Below are 18,922 nucleotides of genomic sequence, written 5' to 3' on the forward strand. Positions count from 1 at the left end.
CTTGGCCATTAAAATTTTTTAGATGAAAATTTTGAATTTTAAAATAAAATATTAAAATATTATATTTTAATATTATTATTATTTTGAAATAAGGAAAAGTGAAATTATTTATTATATTTTGTATAAGGATTTTAGAAAGTTATAATGATGAGATGAGAATTTTGTGTTTGAGATGAGAAATCTTGATAGTCAAACAGAACCTAAGTTTTTTATCCAAAATTATTAAGGACAGGTTTGACAAGTGGGATGAGATAAAATTTTCATATCATCTAATCTCATTATTATAAGTTTTTCAAATTTTTACATAAAATATAATAAATAATTCAACATTTTTAGATCTTAATTTAATTTTTTTAAATCTCAAAATTATAATAATATTAAAAAATAATATTTTAAACTTTCATTTAAAATAAAAAATTTTAATCTCACTATCAAAACTAATCAAATATGAAAAAAAATGAGAGAAAATAATTAAAAGTTTCCAATAATAAAGAGATCCGTTTATTGGATTTCCTTGCAAGCCAAGGATTTCCTGCTAACCTAATGCTTTGCTCTTATTTTTCATGTTTGCTGTGTATGTGAGTGCTTGTGTCTTCATATATATATATAGTACAGCCTCTTTTTGGTTCATTGCTGTGTCTTAAACACAACAAGAAACATGAACGGCGTGGCTGCTGTCGGGGGAGGAGGAGGAGGCGGTAGGGTTTCGACGTCGATCCCTTCCCACGTGCGGAGGACGATCCATGACATCAGGGAGATCACGGGCAAGCAGCACAGCGACGATGAAATCTACGCCGTGCTCAAGGAGTGCTCCATGGATCCCGATGAGACCGCCCAGAAGCTCCTTTATTTAGGTATACATGTCATGCCTTTTCCATCCATTTGCCTTCCCTACATTAGGGTTTTTGTTGCGCTGTAGCTCATTCTCTATACACTAGATTTTTGCTTACATGAATGTGTATTCGTTTATTTCTTTTACTCGGGGAGGAGGGGAGGACGGAGGTTCTTGTTCTGCGGTTTTGATCGGTGGATTTTTCCTGGTTTTGCGTGTTATGTTAGAAGCTTTGTTTGCTGGCTGAGAAAAAAGGGAAAATTGTAGTCTTTAGAGAACACAGCAAAACAACTGCATAATAATAATCCGGAACTAGTAGACGTTTCATGATTATCAGCTTTTGTTTTCATTGCTGTTATTGATTTGTTTAGTGCTTGGTTGAAGAAACTGGGATAAAATATTTCTTCTATTTATTTTTTAAATAAATTTTACTTTTTTTTTTTTTTTTTTTAATTCCGTTTACAGTTTCTCATGGTCCAATTCTGTGCAATATCTTATGAGTGGTATCCTCACTTAAATGAAAATGCAAAAATAAATAATTAAATAGTGACATGTATTAAACTGGTGGTATGTGTTGTTTTAATTGGCAGATACATTTCATGAGGTGAAAAGGAGACGCGATCGTAGAAAAGAGGTAAGATATCATTGTCCCTGTCCACTGGCTAAAGTAATTTTCCCACAAGTTCACTGATAAATGTCTCACTTAACCTTGTGTTCCTGGAAGTTTATGCTCTAAGATGCAACTCACTGCAGTGGAATAAATTGATTCTTCTTCTTTTTTTTGCTTGCTGTATCAAGCTTGCTAGATGAATTTATTCATTAGAGCCTGTGATATTGCAGAATTTGAGCAACAGAAAATCTGAAGGTTCTAGGTTCATGCATGGGAGATTGGCTAGGGGTGGTCAAGGTAACTCTTTTAATATCTTTTGGCAAATTTTACTTCGCATGGCTCTATAAAGATTATATAAATGCTTGGTCTACAAAGAAATATTACAAAAGTAGACTTACAATTTACAAAATGATGTGGCTTGATGTGGTGCGTTAGATTGTAAAACTTATTTTGTTATAAAGTAGATTTGACATCTCACATTGTGCCATATTAGTTTGGAAGTTTGTTTTTGTAATATCCCATTGTAGATGTAGCACTTCTGTTGCTGTACTTACTGTGTATTAGTATATGGTGCTGAAGTTTGGGGCTCCATTCTTTATCGCTATTATGTGAATGGAGATTCTTATTTTAGTTTCTGAGTTTTGCAACTAAGAATTTAGTACATTGGCTTGTTTGTGCCCAAAATGTTATCCCTGTAAAAATTAGTGGCATATTATCCCTCTAATGTAGTAAAATAGCTATGATCAAGACAACATGGATATTGATTGATGAAATTGTTGTCTCTATGGGCAATTACTTCAAACAACTTGAGCTATTGCACACTTTTAAAACCCCTGCTGTTTTTTGTCATATTGTTTTCATTTATAGATACAGATATATACTTTTTTATAAGTAAAATTATTATATATATCAATAGAAGTAATTAAGTACACTGGATGTAAACAGATATTATATTGCTGTTACTTCTTTTGTTACTAATAACTCACTTCGTCTTACGAATGGCTTTTGTCAGATTATAGTGGTGGAAGGAATGTGGCTGCTAGAGAGGAAAATGGTATTAGTCACAACACAGAGAGAGGACGTTCTATGCCCTCTACTTTCTCGATTGCACAGAAAACAGGAAAAAATGCAGCTTCTCTTCTAAAAAAGTATATATTTTTTTTCTTAATTTTATTGATTTGGTTACTTATACACAACATTTTGTGTTTTATCTAATTCTAGTCTTGGAACATTCTTATTTACTGATCAAAAATCTAATTCTAGTATTGGAACATATATATGTGACGACCTAGCCCAATAATTCTAAAGTTGGAATATTGATAATATTTATTAGATCTAAATTATATTTAATGGGCCATATTGGATAAGCTCACAAGTGATAAATTTTTGAGGTTGATTATGAGTTTTAATTAGGATCAATAATTATGTTAAATCCCAATTATTATTTATTGAATGAGTTAGACTCCTTTTAGGATCTAAAGATCATCTATTAGAAATTTATTCCAATTTAAAATTATCACTGATTGAAGTCCCCTACTAGTCTTAGTCACTGCCAATTTTACATTGAATGAACTACTAAATCATGTTTTTAAATTCACTCTCTCTTTTTGAATGATCGTGTCCAAGTCCAAGTCCAACTCGAACTCTTCGGCACTCTCTCCCAAATCTCTCTATAAATATCTTCTCTTCCGTGTGTTATTTGAAAAAACTATAAACCTCCGTAAGTGCAGCAGCCTCATCTCCCCCACCATGAAACACAGCAAGGCCACCATCATCTCTCCCTCCCTCCTAATTACAACCACTGTCAGCCCTCCATCACACCATGATCGATTTTGTGTTGGAAGTTTTAGAAAGCAACACTACAAGGTAAGTAGTTTGATCATAAATTAGGATTAGCATATGTTAGTTATATATATTATTATTAAAGCCAGTTCTTTGAAAGTCAGTGTTTATGTACCACACATGTCATGATATTTGCAATCGCGTCATTCATCATGTTTCATTCTACATATTATAATTATATATATATTACGCATCTCATGAATATCATGTTGCATAAAACATGTAAACTTTCATAAGATTAAGTGTAAGATAAGCTCAGAATAGTTAATCAAATGGTCATTTAGATGCATGGTACCAATGTGATTTATGGGTGGAGGTGCAAGCCACGGATCTAAGCGTGGTCCATCATAGTATGCTAGAATACTATGAGCAACTCCCATTGCGGCCGTGGGATGTTAGACTGGTGCACAACCTTGCACATAGGGTTAAGTGTTTGGGCCAGTAAGATAAGTATGATAAGTCCGATAATTCAAGATAAGTCACGCATGTCATAAGCATGCGTATTAATAATCATGATTTTAAGTTCTCAGCATGAAATATTTTATGAAAAAACTTATGTCAAATATGTTTACATTGTGATGGGTTTCTTACTTAGTCATCGACTCTTTTTTTGTTTATTTATTTATTTTTTATTTTTTTATAGTTAATAAGAGTTTTATTACCGTAAATAGGCATAGCCCAAGTACATAGGAAGTATACAAGAGGAAATACCTACATACAGCAGCTAAGAAGAAAGAAAAAAAACTAGAAAAACTCCAACAATTCATCACTATTTGATACAAAAGCCTTAGCCCAAAGATATGGTGTTTTGAGAAAAAAATCCCTAATTTCTTCCGACGAATGTTCTTTGCTTCAAAACATCTTCCGTTCCTTTCTAGTCATAGGCACCACATCAAACACAAAGGAATCATTCTCCAAATGATAGTGATAGGAAGACACTGCCCAGCATTCTTCCAGCAAGCTGGTAGATTCACCACATGCTTTGGCATCACCCAAGAAATACAAAGCCTTCCAAAAATAACATTCCACAAACTATTAGTCACCTCACAGTGTAGAAACAAGTGATTAACTGATTCTCCATCTTTCTTACACATAAAACATCAATCAACAATGCAAAGACCAAGTTTTTTTAAATTTTCAGTGGTCAGAATTTTGTCATGAGACACAAGCCGACAGAAGAAGGCTACCTTATAACTTTCCAAATACTTGTCCAGGGGAAATCACTTACACCATGACTGATTAAAGCATTATAATAAGAATGAACAGAAAATCTGAAATTTCTCTCAGGATCTACAACAAACTGTCAACACTGCCTCGGACAAACTTCAACCCATATAATCTGCATAGAAAATCTGAAATAGCGGTGACTTCCCAATCATTTGCGTTTCTCACAAAATCAACATTCCAATGAATACAATTGTTCAAAAAAGAGAAAAATCAGCCACAGTAGCATCTTGGTGCCTTAAATGAAAAGGATTCATTCTTGAGAGTCAACTCTCCACACCAATAGTTATGCCAAAAACGAATTCTTGATCCATCCCCCACCTTAAATTTGACATGTTTAACAAACTACCCCCAGTCCATACGAATAGACTTCCATAAACCCATCCCATAAGCACCTTTAATTCATTTGAACACCAACTACCCCACATACCCCCATATTTAACATCTATCACATTTTTCCATAAAGCATCTCTTTCTAAATGATATCTCCATAACCATTTCCCACAAAGAGCTTTATTTATCTCCATAACCATTTCCCACAAAGATCTTTATTAAACAGCCTCAAGTTTTGCACACCCAGACCACCGTTTGTGATCGGTTGACATACCTTATCCCAACTAATCAAGTGAAATTTATTTTCCTCCCCTTTACTTCCCCACAAGAAATTCCTAAAGATCCTTTCAATTTTCAAAGAAACCCCAGCCGGTAAAGGGAAGAGAGAAAGGAAATATGTTGGGAGATTGCTCAATGTACTCTTGATTAAAGTGATTCTACCCCCTTTAGACGAATATATTTTTTTCCAGCTGGCTAAGCTCCTCTCAATCTTCTCAATCACACCTTCCCAAATCAAGACAGATTTATACGCTGCACCTAGAGGTAGACCAAGATATGACATCGGCAGTGATGATATTTTACACCCCAAAATAGTAGCCAGATCAGAAATATATGGAACTGAACCCACCAGAACAAGGTATGTCAGAAATAGTAGGTAGTCATTGACTCATTTTAGTTTGTTTTTATGTTTTTAAACCATCCAAAGTCAGAATATTTATGAAGGTAGAGCTGTAGGACAAACTTAGTCCTGGGAGGTGTGACAGTGGCCTAGATCATGTACAGAAATTTTAAATTATTATTTTTATGGATTAACTCTGAGAAACTTTAAATAAATGCTTCGGCGCATTCTCATTTAGGATTTCAGTGTTTTAATAAAAAATGAATTCATTGATTTTATGGAATCATTTGTACTTGGTGCTTCCTTTAGAATTAAAGAAAAGATTTTTAAGTCAAGTTTAGTAGTAGCACTTCGGCTCCCGAGAAATTCTAAAATTGACTATATTCTAATCATGTGGGAACGAGGTGATACAATATATAGCCTTTTTAAATTTACAATACAGTTTCTTTTTATCATTTACAGAGCTTCAAGTGTCATACCAAATGGATCCAGAAGTCTGTCAAATGGCAATTCACATAATGGAATTTCCTCCCACTCATCTGTGGGTGGTCTTACCAACGTCCCTAAAGAGAGTTCAGCAGTTGATGCGAACAAATCGGGGGGTGCACCACCAAATTATGCTGCTGTTGCAGCCTTTTGTCCCACTGGCCCTGCAGAAGTAATTAAGCAAGTAAAGTCAACATCAGATTCTGACCAACTGTCACCTTCTGCTGCGCCAGTAACCGTGTCCAGTGCCTGTTCCTCTGGTTTAGATCCAGTTCTGATGCCAGCTCTCTTCCACAATCCAAGTGCCGTATATGCAACTGAACACTTAGGGAGCCAAATGCTAGCTGCTGAACCAAATCATCTTCAAGGAAAAAAAGATGTTCCCCAAGATGTTAGTGACTTAGAGTTGTCTAAGAATGAAAAAACAGCCTCCGAGGATGTGAGCTCCATACACGAAAAAGAATCACCTGAGAAGTCCACGGCAGTTCAAACAAATATTGTTTCTCAGTCATTTCTACCTTCTTCAGTATCAGACAATTCTTTGGTCATTAGCTCTTCGGATTCCGCTAGCTGCTCAACACAAGAGTCTGATGTCCCCAAAGGAGGTATTAATTAGCTGGTAGAATTATCTTTTTGGTTTCATTTCAATGGTTCTTTAAGTCCTCCAAATTTATTCAGTATTAATGACTTGTAAAAAAAAAATTGTAAAGCATTCATTTTTGGTTGTTTTTTTGGCTCGCTAATGAAGATTTCTTGTTTATTGAAAAGATTCGTTGCTTTAAATCCTGCTTAAACTTTTGTACTTGTAAATGTTTCTGAAACAGTGATCTCATCCAAAGTTGCAACTACTATAGTTGAAGTCATCTCTCCATCACCCGATGAGTTGAATGTTAATTTCAGGCCACGTGTTACATTTCCAAATCATTTTTGGGTCTCTGAAGAACTGAAGAATGGATTAACTTTTGGGAACTTTGATTCTAATACTGGATTAAATCTGGAATCTGTTGGTGGAATTGGTGGTGGCAATAACTCATCTTCTGCTGTTGAGTCTTCTCAGGGGATTTATGAAATTGCCAAGGAACCTTCTAGGTTGGTGAATGTTTATTTCTTTTAGCTTAATTTTAGTCATTTCAATTTTGGAGTGGACTCTGATTTCTCTCTCCACTATTTGTGGATGGTCTTGCACAAGAAAATCAATGTGTGGACAGTTGTTAATTATGACCACGTGGAAGTGTTCGCCTTTTTTGCTGTTCTTTTTTTTACGGGGGGAAGGGGTCGATTATTGTGGTTTGCTTTTCATTTTATTTATATAAATAAATGGTAATGCTACATGCTACTATTCCACTTTCATCCCACTTTATCAATGCAACACTTCTCATCACCCTTAGATCATCTCTTATCCTTCAAAATAAAAATAAAAATAAAGGTTGATGGGCAATGCCTCCTGATCATAGTGGTATAACAGTGTGATAATAGTATGGTTTGTAGAAATTTCGATAAATGAAAGAATTCTGGCTTTTTCTTTCTCGAAAAATTTGAACTAACCATTATTGTGCCCATCAAAAAAAGAAAAAGAAAACTTGAACTAAACATGGTATTTTATATCTACATGCAGCAATCAAATTGTATCCTCAAATGCACATGATAATTTTCCTGATCATGAAGAATCTCTACCTCAGCCTGTTCTTGAAAGGGTAAATCCTTCAGAGGCCAATGTGCCTAGTGCAGGCTCAAAAGATGACGAGTTGAAGCAAAAAATATCATCGCCTCCAGAAGGTCCAAACCCAACTGTTCAAAATGCACCAAACTACAATCTTGGTTTAGTGTCAACCATGCTAGGGAGCCAACTTGTGCACTTTGAAGGATCCGAATCTCAGGCTCAGGAAACATCTCGTTATTCAAACTTGGTAAGTTCCTGCTGCTCACTATGTCATTCTTATATCCATTTTTCATGTTAATCTGTATGTTCCTGATAGTTGTTTGAAAATGCTACTTATCAAAAAGTTGTTTGAATATACTACCGATAAAGAAAAAGATGTTTTAATATACTTACTTTTTGTTTACTAATAAAAATATATATATACTCACTTTTTGTTGGTTCTGTTCAAACAATTCAGACTTTTATTGTACGCTAGTTAACATATGAAAAAACTGGGCCTTGCTTCTTATTGTAGTTTTGCACACTTGCATTTTTTGTTTCTCCAATTTTTTGCATTTGTCATTAGTATTTATTGATTAGAGTGCCCTGAAAATTCTACTTGGGCAGATCACTATTGCCAATCAATTTGTTGAAGGTTTTTTGTTTAATCTATTGAGAACGATCTCAATTTGTCAAATTCAATCCTAATTTATGTACAAGACAGGCTGGCATCAACCTAGATTAGCAGTTGCATAGCATCCCCGCCATGAGTGAGATTTTATATTTTAATGCACAATTTGTGAGATATGTAAGAATCATCTTGTTGAGACTGATGGTTTTATATGGAATCCTACTAAATGGGCAAAGATTTTTCTTGTAAACAGCTGCACAGAATTTTAGGTCATCATAATTTGCTTTTATTTTCAGGTCGTTATTGTTTGTGTTCTTGCTGAAATTTAGATGTTATTGTATGCTTCTGATTCTATGTTGTATTGTAGAGTGCAAATTCTCCGGCTCTGTCTAGCCGTACTCCAACTCCTCCTCTTCAGAGCTCTGTGATTCCACAGTCGGTTCCTGTTTTAAGGCAGCCTTATCCTCATAACTTCATTCCGTATGGCCATTATTACCATCCATTTTATATGCCACATTTACCCCAATATTTAAGCCACATTGGGTTTCCCCAGCAGCCTTCTACTGGTAATGTGTATCTAACTCCAGCACCTGCTGCTCACGCTGGAGTTAAATCATCTCTGCCTCAATTGAAGCCTGAAGCAAATGCAGGTAACCCAAATCATATTGGTCTTCCACTTGGGGGTTCATTCATACCTCCCCCTGTTGGTTACGGTCCTGGTTCAGCAGTGACCTCTGGAAGCTCAGCTGGTATTGAGGATCTTGCAACATCTCAATTGAAGGAAAATCATATCTACACGACTGGGCCACTGGTTAGTTTTCTTTAATTCTTTCTCAACCCCTGTTTTTGTTCAACTTAAAATTTTTTGTTGAGGCTCGTAAGCTCAACCGTTTTCAATTTCTAGTGTGGAATATCCCCCCCTTGTAACCCAACGGGAGATGTGTGCTATCTACCTCATAAACCTTCTTATTTCTTCACACCATGTTTAAAGTTCTCTTTGTTGTATTTTGCAGAGCGAAGTTTCAGCTGTCTGGATTCCAAGCCAAGATATATCCAGCTTACCAGTCAATTCATCATATAACTTCTCCCCTCATGGACAGCATATGTCTTTCTCACCCGCTCAGGCCAGCCATGGTGCCTTTAATGGAATCTATGCGGGGCAGACGTTGGCTGCTTCTTCAACACTTCTGCAACAGTCACAAGCCTTGGCTGGAGCTGTTGAGACAGCAGGTCCACCATCTGGTGTTTTTCAGCAGCCTCAACATGCACAGATGAATTGGATTAGTAATTTTTGATCTGGCATGAGGATCTATTATAGAAATAGATGATTGATGTCTATCAAGTCTGGGAGAGTACGAAAACAAGCCTGAGTGTAAATATGGAACTCGGCCTAGATCTTTTCGGAAATGACATTTTGTGGAGATAATTGAGTATAAAGTCTCGTGTACTGATTACATTTACACTTTTGACAGGAAGCAGCCAGGTGGAGGTGTCCTAGAGTTAGTTTTGTCTCATTTATTTTTCTGCCTTTTATCTTTGGAGAAGTGCTACGGATATAGAAATTTTATAAAAATAAATTCATAAACTGATGTAGGTTCATGTGATACATTAGATATACTTTACAATAAAAGTAATTTTACAATCTGATATATCATATCAAGCTTTGTTAGTTTGTAAGTTTACTTTTGTGAAATCAAACTCTTTTTGTGAGCAAAGTATTTCTGTTATTATTGTCTGTGAACAGTTGCTGTTTTATTAGAACTTGTAATTTCATAAAGAGTTATAAGAGGTCAATAGAATAGGTGGAATGTGTCAGTTTTTCTTCTTTTGCCCCCCACCTGTATAATTATATTCTGGACGAGCATAAATACAATTGCAATTGGTACGTGAGAATTGACACTTGTGCTTTGTTGTAATTGGCAAACCCGGACGTTTTGGTTACAAGATCGATCTTTCTTGCTTTTCTTTCTTTTCATTCTTACTGCTGCTGTTACAAATGTATTGTATTCTTTGCAATAATAAGAAGTTTCCCTGGGAACGAAATCCCACGACACTTCATATGTCGGAACATTAAGAACATGGTCTGCATAGAAACGAAGTTGGCATGATCATTGGACTTTGGTTTAGTGAATCCAAAAAATGAGACTTCTCGTCTGTTCAGAACTTTGACATCCCTTTCAAAGAAAGCTTTGCGTAGTTCACATCTCAGACCACATTTGGGGTATCTTTTTCATCCAACTCTGAGGTCTCCTCAGTGTTTGGATTTGGTCTTGAAGGAGGTGGTAAGTTGTGCTTTGGAAGCTGCTTGGTCAAACTTTCACGAGATTCTTGCAAGTTGTATGATGTATAAACTGACATTCCACATAGAGCCGCAAAAGCTCCACATATGCTTACAAACCCTGGATCTGAATCAAAAATAAGATACCCTCCAAGTAGTATCACGCAAGTCTTAAATTGGCCTAGAATGACATGAGAAGTAGCTGATGTTGCGCTGCGTTAAGATAGAACAGATATTAGGAACTAAGAGAAGTTATCCTTTTACTTACATTTTACACATATGCAATCATTTATCTGTCTTTTTTTATATGATTATTAAGCAGTTGCTACAAGAAAAGCAGTTAAAATTTGTTAGAAGTGGGCAACAGAAGAAAGAGAATTAGGGTATGTATCTCACCCAAGTGCTAAAGCTCCAGACCATTGTAGGAGAAAACCAAGGGCAGCAGATATAAGAATGGTGGCAGTGCTGCTTGGATCCCACTTGAATGATAGTACACCTGGTGGATCCAGCCACGGCATCAGAGCTAGTAAGAAGAAAACTGTAATCGGGGTAGTCTTCCACATCAACCTACACTCAAGAAATTGTTGTTTACAGCGGACTATCTGATATAAATTTTCTTGTCAGGGATAAAAGCCCAGATTGAATTACTACTTACGCAAGAGCAGTCCAATTGCCTTGCTGCTGTAAATTAGACCACAGGATTTTGTTTATGCCGCTTGGGATAATCCATGCAATTGCAATTAAAGAACCAAATAAGTTGAACTCCAAATCCGTCACAGTTGCTACTGCCACACCTGCAGAGACAACAGCCAGGGCCAAAACCTGCACAGACATGGACTTTCTGATGACTTGAATGAAACTAGCAAGTCATGTTTTTAATCCCAATAAGTATGAAAGCAACAGAAAGAAAATATGCGACAAATTTTCGCCTACCTTATTGAAAGAGATGGTTTTCCTGAAAAGAATGAATTCTGCAAGAACAATGGTAGGAGTAACAGCAATTTTAGCCATTTGGTAGAAACCGACACTGCCCATGAGTTGAAGAGTGAGGACACAAAAGAAATGGATCAATAGGAATTTATTATAAAGACGTAGAATATTGGATTAGAACCTGTTATGTTTTAGGCTGGTATTGGCAAGGCCAGAGGCAAAAGCCATGACAGCACCCAACGAGAAGAGAGAAGAAAAGGGAGTAGTTTTAGATGGTGGGGAGACTGGAAGCAGTGAGAATGCCTTAAAAATGGCAAGAAGAAGCCATGCTGTAGCGTAATGGATTAATGTAAGAAAAATTGGGAAGTTAAATCCTACTCTCCCCATCACCTGTAAGAACATACAAAACTAAATGTTAAGCTCTAGACTTCCAGTGTATATGCAGACAGATTAAAGGGCTAAATTTTAAACACCCCTTCCCAGAAAAAAAAAAAAAAGGCATCTAAAACTATCAGCTATTAGCTCAAATCAAGCCAAAAACCTGTGCTACTTGCTTACTCTTTACAAGCATAAACTACCAAAAAAAAAAAAAACAGAGAGAAAAGGGACAGACTAATTTGTTTGCCAGAATGATGCCTACAGCAACCATAAAATTAAAGGTCAATGCCACCACTGGCCCACAAAACCGCTGCTGTTGGCGCTTCGCACCTTCGGAGGTTCGTAGCTCATTGTAGAGAGAACTTCTGAGATCTTCCATTGCTCGACCTGATAATTTGGAGTAAGAGAAGTAGAATGAATTCTAGATCAAAAGAATTCAAACAACAGTATACATTCATGATAAAAGATCCAAACCGTGGAAAACTCCTTGGTGGTGATAGATAAGTGGCTACAGATAATATTTCATACCTCAAAAAAGAATGAAACCTAATGGAAGTACCTTGTTTGGAAACATAAATTATTAATTGTTCATCATGTCTCAGGGATAATAGTAGTTCGTATCTCTGAAACTGCATGATCGTTTTAGAAACTGAGGTTTGAGAAAATGTGATGCCTAACATATACTATAATTTTCAGGGCATGCGAGACTTTCTCATTACTGAAATCACCCAATACTAAAGAGCATCAAGCCAAGATTTAAAATTAACCAAGGACAAATATCACATTGATTGAAGCAGTTTGATGAAAAATGGAAGAAAAGGAAAATGTCACTGACATTCAACTAAACTAACAAATAAGCCCATTTATTGACTATATCATATACCAATCCATGCATCTACTTGCATTGATTTGAGTAGCAAACACAATAAAACGATGATGAAGGAGGAATACACAAAAGCACAGCAACAAATGAAGAATTTGCAGGGATTAAAACATCTTAATTACATGCAGGAAATTGAAACTTAAAAAAAGAAAAGAAAAGAGAGAGAATGAGATTAATGTAGCACAGAGATTCATTCATTCATTCAATAAAACCTGCTTCGCCTGCATCGCTGTCTTTCCGTTTGATGAACTTGCTGGCAGCTCTCCCAAACAAAGAATCGAAGAACCCCATAACAACACGACAAAAGCATATGTTGGATCACATATTATTTAAAAAGCTGCCGTAATAATCATCATTATGTATACACACGACTACTACATAAAAACATAAATTTTATGGATAATGAAAGGAATTAAGATCAAAATGTAGGATTTAAATGGGGGAAGTTAGAAGGATCTTTTGTTGAGGTTGTAAGTGCGTGTGTGTGTATATAGATGCAAGTCCTATATAAAGTTCTACCAACACTAGTAGTTAATTATATATTTTGGACGAGATTTGTTTTTTGTTAATCCAGCTCTAGTAGCGTAATATTGTGGCAGCCAATGATATAATAATATTATGCCACGTGTTTCGTTTTTCCTTTCAATAACAGGAGTATATATATATAGGTGGGTGAGGATAGCAATCCCAATACAATACTAGGTAGGATGTGCATGGATTTGCGGAGAGGTTTAAGAAATATTAATTTTACGTAATGAAGAAAGAGTCAATACATGAGCCTACATGACCGTTCAATACTGTTTTTTTTTTTTTTTTTCTTTTTTCTTTTATAAACATGGCAAGCAAGATTTGATATATTATCCATGTATATTTCTTGCCGCATCCTTATTTTATTTATTTTATTATTATTATTATTATTATTATTATTAATACAGAGTATCCTAGAATGATGATACATACACATTACACACAATAATACTAGGTTGTTTTATTTTTTGAAAAAGAAAGAAAGGGTAGTTGCTAGCTTGCTGCTATCACAAGAATTCTTAAAATGTAGTCGACATATGATCGATCGATCGATCTAATGAAAGTGAGTTGCTGCCATCCCAAGAGTTTGAATTGAAGTTCTAACAAAAGTTGTTGGTGTTGTCTCCAATCAATGTTAGGAACCCTCGGGTTTGACGGTTCACTTTTCTTTTACCTGCATTTGGCTAAAGCTGCAAAGGATCCATCCTGTGCGCTCATAAATTCTACCAAAAATCAAACCATAAATAAACATGTCGCCGTGATAAAGCACATCACATCCTGAAAACCTCTAATTTGTCGGGAAGCATCAACGATTGAAGAAGACACGTACTTTATGTATGTCTTGTTTGAATCACATACCGAAATGAATGCGATAATTGAACTATTTGTCGTTCCTGAAGTTTTTGGCTTCGGGGAGTTGACAATTCTCCTGAATGGTGGCTTGGAATAATGCTACCGGTTGTGTTGCCTTGCTATAGAAGAATTAACTAATGCAATCTCTGTACAGATGGGTACGTTTCATTTCTAGTCTCAAAAAAATAACATTAACTCTTGAGCAGATAGGTGTAGTACGTTTCTTAATGTATGTTTAAAATGGATGTCGGAGAAAACTTGACTTCAAAGGCAATCATTGGCAATGGTCGTTTATCTTATAAATGACAAGAATCAAAAAGATCAAACTCTAGCAAGGATCGAGATTAAATTCCATAATTCAGTTCCGAATTCTGATGAAAACCAAATCCATGTCCAGCATAGCTATTTACTACATTCTACTACACATATAATCATTGCAAACCAGAGGTTTCTTTCGAAGATTACTTCGACTTCTAGCCTCAAGATTTAATACATAATAACTATTTCATGTACTTCTGCAGGAATTTCCTGTGGAAGTCATTCCTGATGGTGTCATTAATGAAGCGCTTAGGAGCTTTGGTTTCACCACGAGCCTGATTCTTAAACACCACATCGTCATCCCATCTAAGCCAATGAATGAACACAAAAAAATGTATTACCACAGGATTCGAGTGACAACTAAAAATTATTGAGCAGTGAAGAGTAGGATCCTCTCAGCTACTGACCTTCTTTTCACGTTAAAAGATGTTGGGTTATTGAGCAGTGGGTTTCCTCGGAGAAGCTCTGCTTCCTTGGCTTTAAGCTCTTCCTCCCGCTCTTCTCGCTCCTACAGATGCACAAAAAATTGTTATGCTACTTTAGCAAAAGTCACTGATGCATAAAGGTGACGAGTTTGCAGATACAGAAGAATTCCGTTTTGGGGCATAGACATACAATTTCAAAAAAAAAAATTCACATGCTCTCGGTGATACGTTTAAGAATTTGAAAGCATGATCCAGAAACGGTAAATATCATTCCCTTTGTTTTGGCCAGCAATCAAATAACATCCGCACAACCAAATTTTATACAGCCAAGTCATGGCCTCCAATAAGTCGTGTTCAAACCTATCCTAGCTTTCAACAGCAAAATCATATATAAGTATAGACTACAGAACCCCCTAAATAAAGTAGCACACATTACACACCTTCCGTAGTTTCTCCTCTGCTCTTTCCTTCCTTATTTGCTCAAGCTCAAGTATCAAAGCCGCTTCATCATCCTCATCATCGTCACTTTCATCACTAGCACAACAGATAATATGTAATAAGAAATAGTGGAATCCAGGGTATGCGATTCCAGATGCTAAAACTTTTCTTCATTTTCTTTTCTGTTTTGCCAAAGGGAAAGAAAATAATTTTGTTTGAAAAAAAAAAAAAAACGTCCCCACAATTCTTAAAATAAAAAACTCCAAAATTTGCCTGTAAACTATACATATTAGTACTGACTTGAAGAAAATAGCAACCAAGCTCCCCCTTCCACAAAAAACACTGACCAGGAAGAACTTGTACTTGCAAATGCTCAAGAACAAGGTAAAAATAAAAATACAAACAGACAGCACAGAGGCAACCATTGGGAAGTTAGAGGTATTGCCGCTGGAGTTCCTAGAAACCAAAACTGGAACCGCAGCAGAAGCTGAGAACCAGCAACAATAAAATTACTTTCCCCTGCTGAAGGCACTTCATAAGTTGGAATATTTTATTCAATTCAAAAAGCCCATCATTTACATATCAAATAGGAAGCATGCCTTCTTAGAACATCCAAACTTAATGGCTGAAAGCAAAATGGTGATCAAAAGTAGACTATTATCTCTATTGCACATGTGAATGAGATGTATCTGTCAAGTGTAATAACCTTTCATTGTCACTTTTTACTTCCACATCAGAATCATCTGCATCTACGCTACGTGGAGCAATACGATCTTCAGTGTCCCTCTTACTCCCTGTAATTTCATTGTTAAAAGACCATGTAAATTATATTAGACACAGTAAATTGATGCACACATCAGGTGAGCCAGTAAATTAACCTTCCAATAGGAGATGGCTTCCTCTCCTGCGATCCCTCTCATCTACAACAACATACAATTCAATTAAATTGAAAGGCAAAATGCTAGCAAGTAAATTCGTGATGCAATTCCTAAGTGCGGTAAATTCAATACATTCACAATAAGAAGTTGCAGGATAACAAAAAGTTGGAAGATATTCTTTTTCTCCCCTTTTCCTTTCTTACCAATGTAGGACTTATCCTTTGATGAGAAATGCCTACGCTCACGGTCTTCAAGCTCGTCACGGAGGTTTCTCCTCTGCAATTCATCCTGGGTGTCTTGCCCTTCCTTTCTGGAGGTGCATACAACAGTCAGAGAAAGTTCCCACACAGGCATGAAAAAATATGCACTTGCACACATGAATTAAAAGAAACCGCAGGATTGGACCAAGAACATAGACAAAGAATGGTATTCCATTCCGAGTAATGCTAGGTACAAGCTCCACGCAAGCCCTTTGTAAAAAAGGAGGTCCCACTAAATACTAATAGGTTTTTATACACTTTTTGAGATGGGGTCCACTTTTTTACAAAATGGTAGCGTGGGCCTTGTCTATTTGGGGCTTGAACAAATCACTTATCATTCCAGAATATAACTCCATATGTACTGAATATACAGAAACAAGACGTTTAAAATGCAGATGGATGAGCAGGTAATAATTTCTATTTTTTTTTTTTATAAGTATGAGCAGGTAATAATTATAAACATGTCACACTCAAATACAAATGTAAGAACTTAAAATCTTGAACCATCCACAATCCCAAAGAAAATCAGAAAAACAAAAATTAAAAGGTAAAAGAAAAGGCACTTCAGACCCAGATCCTGTCCCTTTTTTGATGTTATACAAAAGATCTTTTACAGCTAATAATTCTTTCCATCACAACTTTGAATTTGCGTTAGGAGTTTAAACTCCACGTTGAGTCACCATTCAATGATTAAAGAAGCCAGATTTCCTGAGTAAGAAGTCAAATCCTAGTGCCAACAAACACAAAACTCCCCCCAAGAGAGGGAGAGAGAAGCTAGAATCATGGGAACCATTAAAAATAAGACCATCCAAATTGAAAACATGCTAAAGCACACTAAATAGAATGTCTACTCATGTTACAGACATAAACTGCCCAAGATAGAGGTATCTAGCACAAAAGCACACAATTTGAGAGAAACCCACCTGGGTTTTAATGTTGTATGGGCTGCAAGGTCCCTCGATGAGTACTTTTGGGATGGACCAAATATTCTAGTACCGCCTTGCTCATTACCACCTTTTGCAGGCGCCCAAGTGGGTCGGGCCGCAGTCGTCATATCCTCGCAATTCTCTCACGTATATCTATCAAACCAAAAGATCAGGTACTATGCTCAAAGAAACAAAGAAAACCATCCAGAACTTTCATATCTACCTCTATTAAATAAGTGAGAATCCAGGGTGAACAGTGAATTTTCATCCATTATTTTTTTCCTATTTTGATCCTGGTTTTATGACGAAATTCCGTTTTGTTCTGTTTTGGTTATTTCTCTATCGACTAACTTTTTGGTCTTCCTACATTTCTATGGTTCTATCTGTTTTGTACTTGTTTGATTTTAACATTCCAGAAACCGTTTCCTTCATTTTCTTCATCTCTTCATTTTCTACTCCTCACTTTCCCACACAAACCTTTCGGTGGGCTTCCAATTGATTATCCTTCTCAATCTTGGCAGCTCCTAGGTATGTTTTTTTTTTTTTTTTTTTTCCCTCACTTTGATTGCAGGATGTCTTAATTCTTGCAGAATAATTAACCACATCATACGCATATGCATGAGACCAAAATCAAACCGACACAGATTCTGTTTGAATTTGTGCAAGTTCAGCAATAAAAATGATACCCATATAGACGAAAGCATGGCAGATCCAAACACACTCCCTTGAAATTTCTACAAAGTCACAAAACAAATCATACCCATATACACGAAAGGAAACCAAATCCAAAAACAAAATCTAATACGTGTAGATCTAAAGAAGAGAACAAAATTTCCTCAGACCATTACGGAAATGAAAACTTAGATTTGTACAAAACGAAAGCTAAACACAATCTGTTGAAATTTCTAAAGATTCGCAAAAAAGAAAAATCATACCCATATACACGATGTGACGGCAACCAACAGAGGGTGTCTATGAGTAAAAAAATCCAAACACAATCTGTGAGATGTTGGAATTTCTACAAGTTGAGTAAAAAAAATCATACCGATGTCCACGAGAACAAACCAAATTAAAAAACCATCCGTAATATGTGTAGCTTTAAACAAGAAAATAGGAAATTACTCAGATGATTACAGAAACATAGAGTCGGGTGATCTCAAAGATCCTTACACTCAGACCCAATGGGGTTTTCGTCGTCTCTGTTGAAATCACACGCTGTTTTGTGTGATTTTATGGAAGCCTGCGGTTTCTCTTGGTGGAAAGCTGATGAAACAGAGAAAAGGGAGGAGAGATTGGGACTGAGTGACGGCGAGAGAAAAAATAAGATGGAGGCGGAACAGAGGGTTTCTGAGACGTAGATACACCGACAGTGGAAAAGCGTGGCGGCTATTGTTAGTGGAACTGTTAGGGTTCCCAATGAAGAAGAAGAGGGGCGGCGGTGGAGCGGAGATGAAGAAGAACCCTAACTCAGAAGAGGTGGAGATTGCTTGGAATCGTAATTCGAACTGAATGACTTGAAGGCCAAACTCGAAACGGTGCGCATCACTAAAGGGAGGCTTCCAGCGTGATTTAAGTGTAGTTTTTATCAATGTGTTAAGAGTCACACACGCTG

General features: G+C 36.2%; 3 protein-coding genes across 8 annotated transcripts; 1 reads left to right on the forward strand and 2 right to left on the reverse strand.

The window, feature by feature from the left end:
* Positions 1 to 552: 552 nt before the first annotated feature.
* On the forward strand, positions 553 to 9,870 carry LOC122288844 (GBF-interacting protein 1-like). Of its 2 annotated transcripts, XM_043095635.1 has the most exons (9): positions 553 to 854; positions 1,423 to 1,466; positions 1,673 to 1,739; positions 2,455 to 2,590; positions 5,923 to 6,551; positions 6,771 to 7,035; positions 7,562 to 7,853; positions 8,584 to 9,027; positions 9,230 to 9,870. In XM_043095635.1, exons 1-9 carry the CDS (start codon positions 659 to 661, stop codon positions 9,509 to 9,511), a joined length of 2,355 nt encoding a protein of 784 aa, XP_042951569.1. In that variant the 5' UTR covers positions 553 to 658; the 3' UTR covers positions 9,512 to 9,870. The 2 variants fall into 2 exon arrangements, with proteins under 2 accessions (XP_042951569.1, XP_042951570.1); XM_043095636.1 differs by lacking the exons at positions 553 to 854; positions 1,423 to 1,466; positions 1,673 to 1,739; positions 2,455 to 2,590 and adding an exon at positions 2,723 to 3,308.
* Positions 9,871 to 10,370: 500 nt separating this feature from the next.
* Positions 10,371 to 13,392, reverse strand: LOC122288845 (nucleotide-sugar uncharacterized transporter 2). 2 transcript variants are annotated; one of them, XM_043095638.1, is made up of 7 exons: positions 12,898 to 13,392; positions 12,133 to 12,189; positions 11,606 to 11,814; positions 11,428 to 11,521; positions 11,150 to 11,316; positions 10,891 to 11,061; positions 10,371 to 10,707 (listed from the first exon to the last, which is right to left on the reverse strand). In XM_043095638.1, exons 1-7 carry the CDS (start codon positions 12,910 to 12,912, stop codon positions 10,422 to 10,424), a joined length of 999 nt encoding a protein of 332 aa, XP_042951572.1. In that variant the 5' UTR covers positions 12,913 to 13,392; the 3' UTR covers positions 10,371 to 10,421. The 2 variants fall into 2 exon arrangements, with proteins under 2 accessions (XP_042951572.1, XP_042951571.1); XM_043095637.1 differs by having other exon boundaries at positions 12,038 to 12,189; positions 12,898 to 13,391.
* Positions 13,393 to 14,342: 950 nt separating this feature from the next.
* Positions 14,343 to 18,903, reverse strand: LOC122288847 (protein CWC15 homolog). 4 transcript variants are annotated; one of them, XM_043095640.1, is made up of 9 exons: positions 18,481 to 18,903; positions 18,246 to 18,282; positions 17,308 to 17,463; positions 16,328 to 16,434; positions 16,125 to 16,166; positions 15,953 to 16,040; positions 15,249 to 15,342; positions 14,791 to 14,891; positions 14,343 to 14,689 (listed from the first exon to the last, which is right to left on the reverse strand). In XM_043095640.1, the coding sequence occupies exons 3-9, from the start codon at positions 17,436 to 17,438 to the stop codon at positions 14,566 to 14,568; spliced, it is 687 nt and encodes a 228-aa protein (XP_042951574.1). In that variant the 5' UTR covers positions 17,439 to 17,463; positions 18,246 to 18,282; positions 18,481 to 18,903; the 3' UTR covers positions 14,343 to 14,565. The 4 variants fall into 4 exon arrangements, with proteins under 4 accessions (XP_042951574.1, XP_042951575.1, XP_042951573.1 ...); XM_043095641.1 differs by lacking the exon at positions 18,246 to 18,282 and having other exon boundaries at positions 18,445 to 18,903; XM_043095639.1 differs by lacking the exon at positions 18,246 to 18,282 and having other exon boundaries at positions 18,481 to 18,898.
* Positions 18,904 to 18,922: the final 19 nt, after the last annotated feature.

Source organism: Carya illinoinensis, chromosome 12, assembly GCF_018687715.1.
Source record: "Carya illinoinensis cultivar Pawnee chromosome 12, C.illinoinensisPawnee_v1, whole genome shotgun sequence".
Lineage (NCBI taxonomy): Eukaryota > Viridiplantae > Streptophyta > Magnoliopsida > Fagales > Juglandaceae > Carya > Carya illinoinensis.

Bases quoted from the DNA above. Each gene is read 5' to 3' on its own strand.
- LOC122288845 (XM_043095637.1), bottom strand. From the start codon at position 12,976: ATGGGGTTCTTCGATTCTTTGTTTGGGAGAGCTGCCAGCAAGTTCATC. The intron at 11,522-11,605 runs GTTCTAATCCAA...ACTCATGGGCAG, and splicing joins ACCAGCCTAAAACATAACAG to TGTCGGTTTCTACCAAATGG. The intron at 11,317-11,427 runs GTAGGCGAAAAT...ATGTCTGTGCAG, and splicing joins AAACCATCTCTTTCAATAAG to GTTTTGGCCCTGGCTGTTGT.
- LOC122288844 (XM_043095635.1), top strand. From the start codon at position 659: ATGAACGGCGTGGCTGCTGTCGGGGGAGGAGGAGGAGGCGGTAGGGTT. The intron at 7,036-7,561 runs GTTGGTGAATGT...ATCTACATGCAG, and splicing joins ATTGCCAAGGAACCTTCTAG to CAATCAAATTGTATCCTCAA. The intron at 7,854-8,583 runs GTAAGTTCCTGC...GTTGTATTGTAG, and splicing joins CATCTCGTTATTCAAACTTG to AGTGCAAATTCTCCGGCTCT.
- LOC122288847 (XM_043095640.1), bottom strand. From the start codon at position 17,438: ATGACGACTGCGGCCCGACCCACTTGGGCGCCTGCAAAAGGTGGTAAT. The intron at 16,435-17,307 runs GTGGGTTTCTCT...ATGCACCTCCAG, and splicing joins CATACAACATTAAAACCCAG to AAAGGAAGGGCAAGACACCC. The intron at 15,343-15,952 runs GTTATTACACTT...CTGTTGTGCTAG, and splicing joins GTAAAAAGTGACAATGAAAG to TGATGAAAGTGACGATGATG.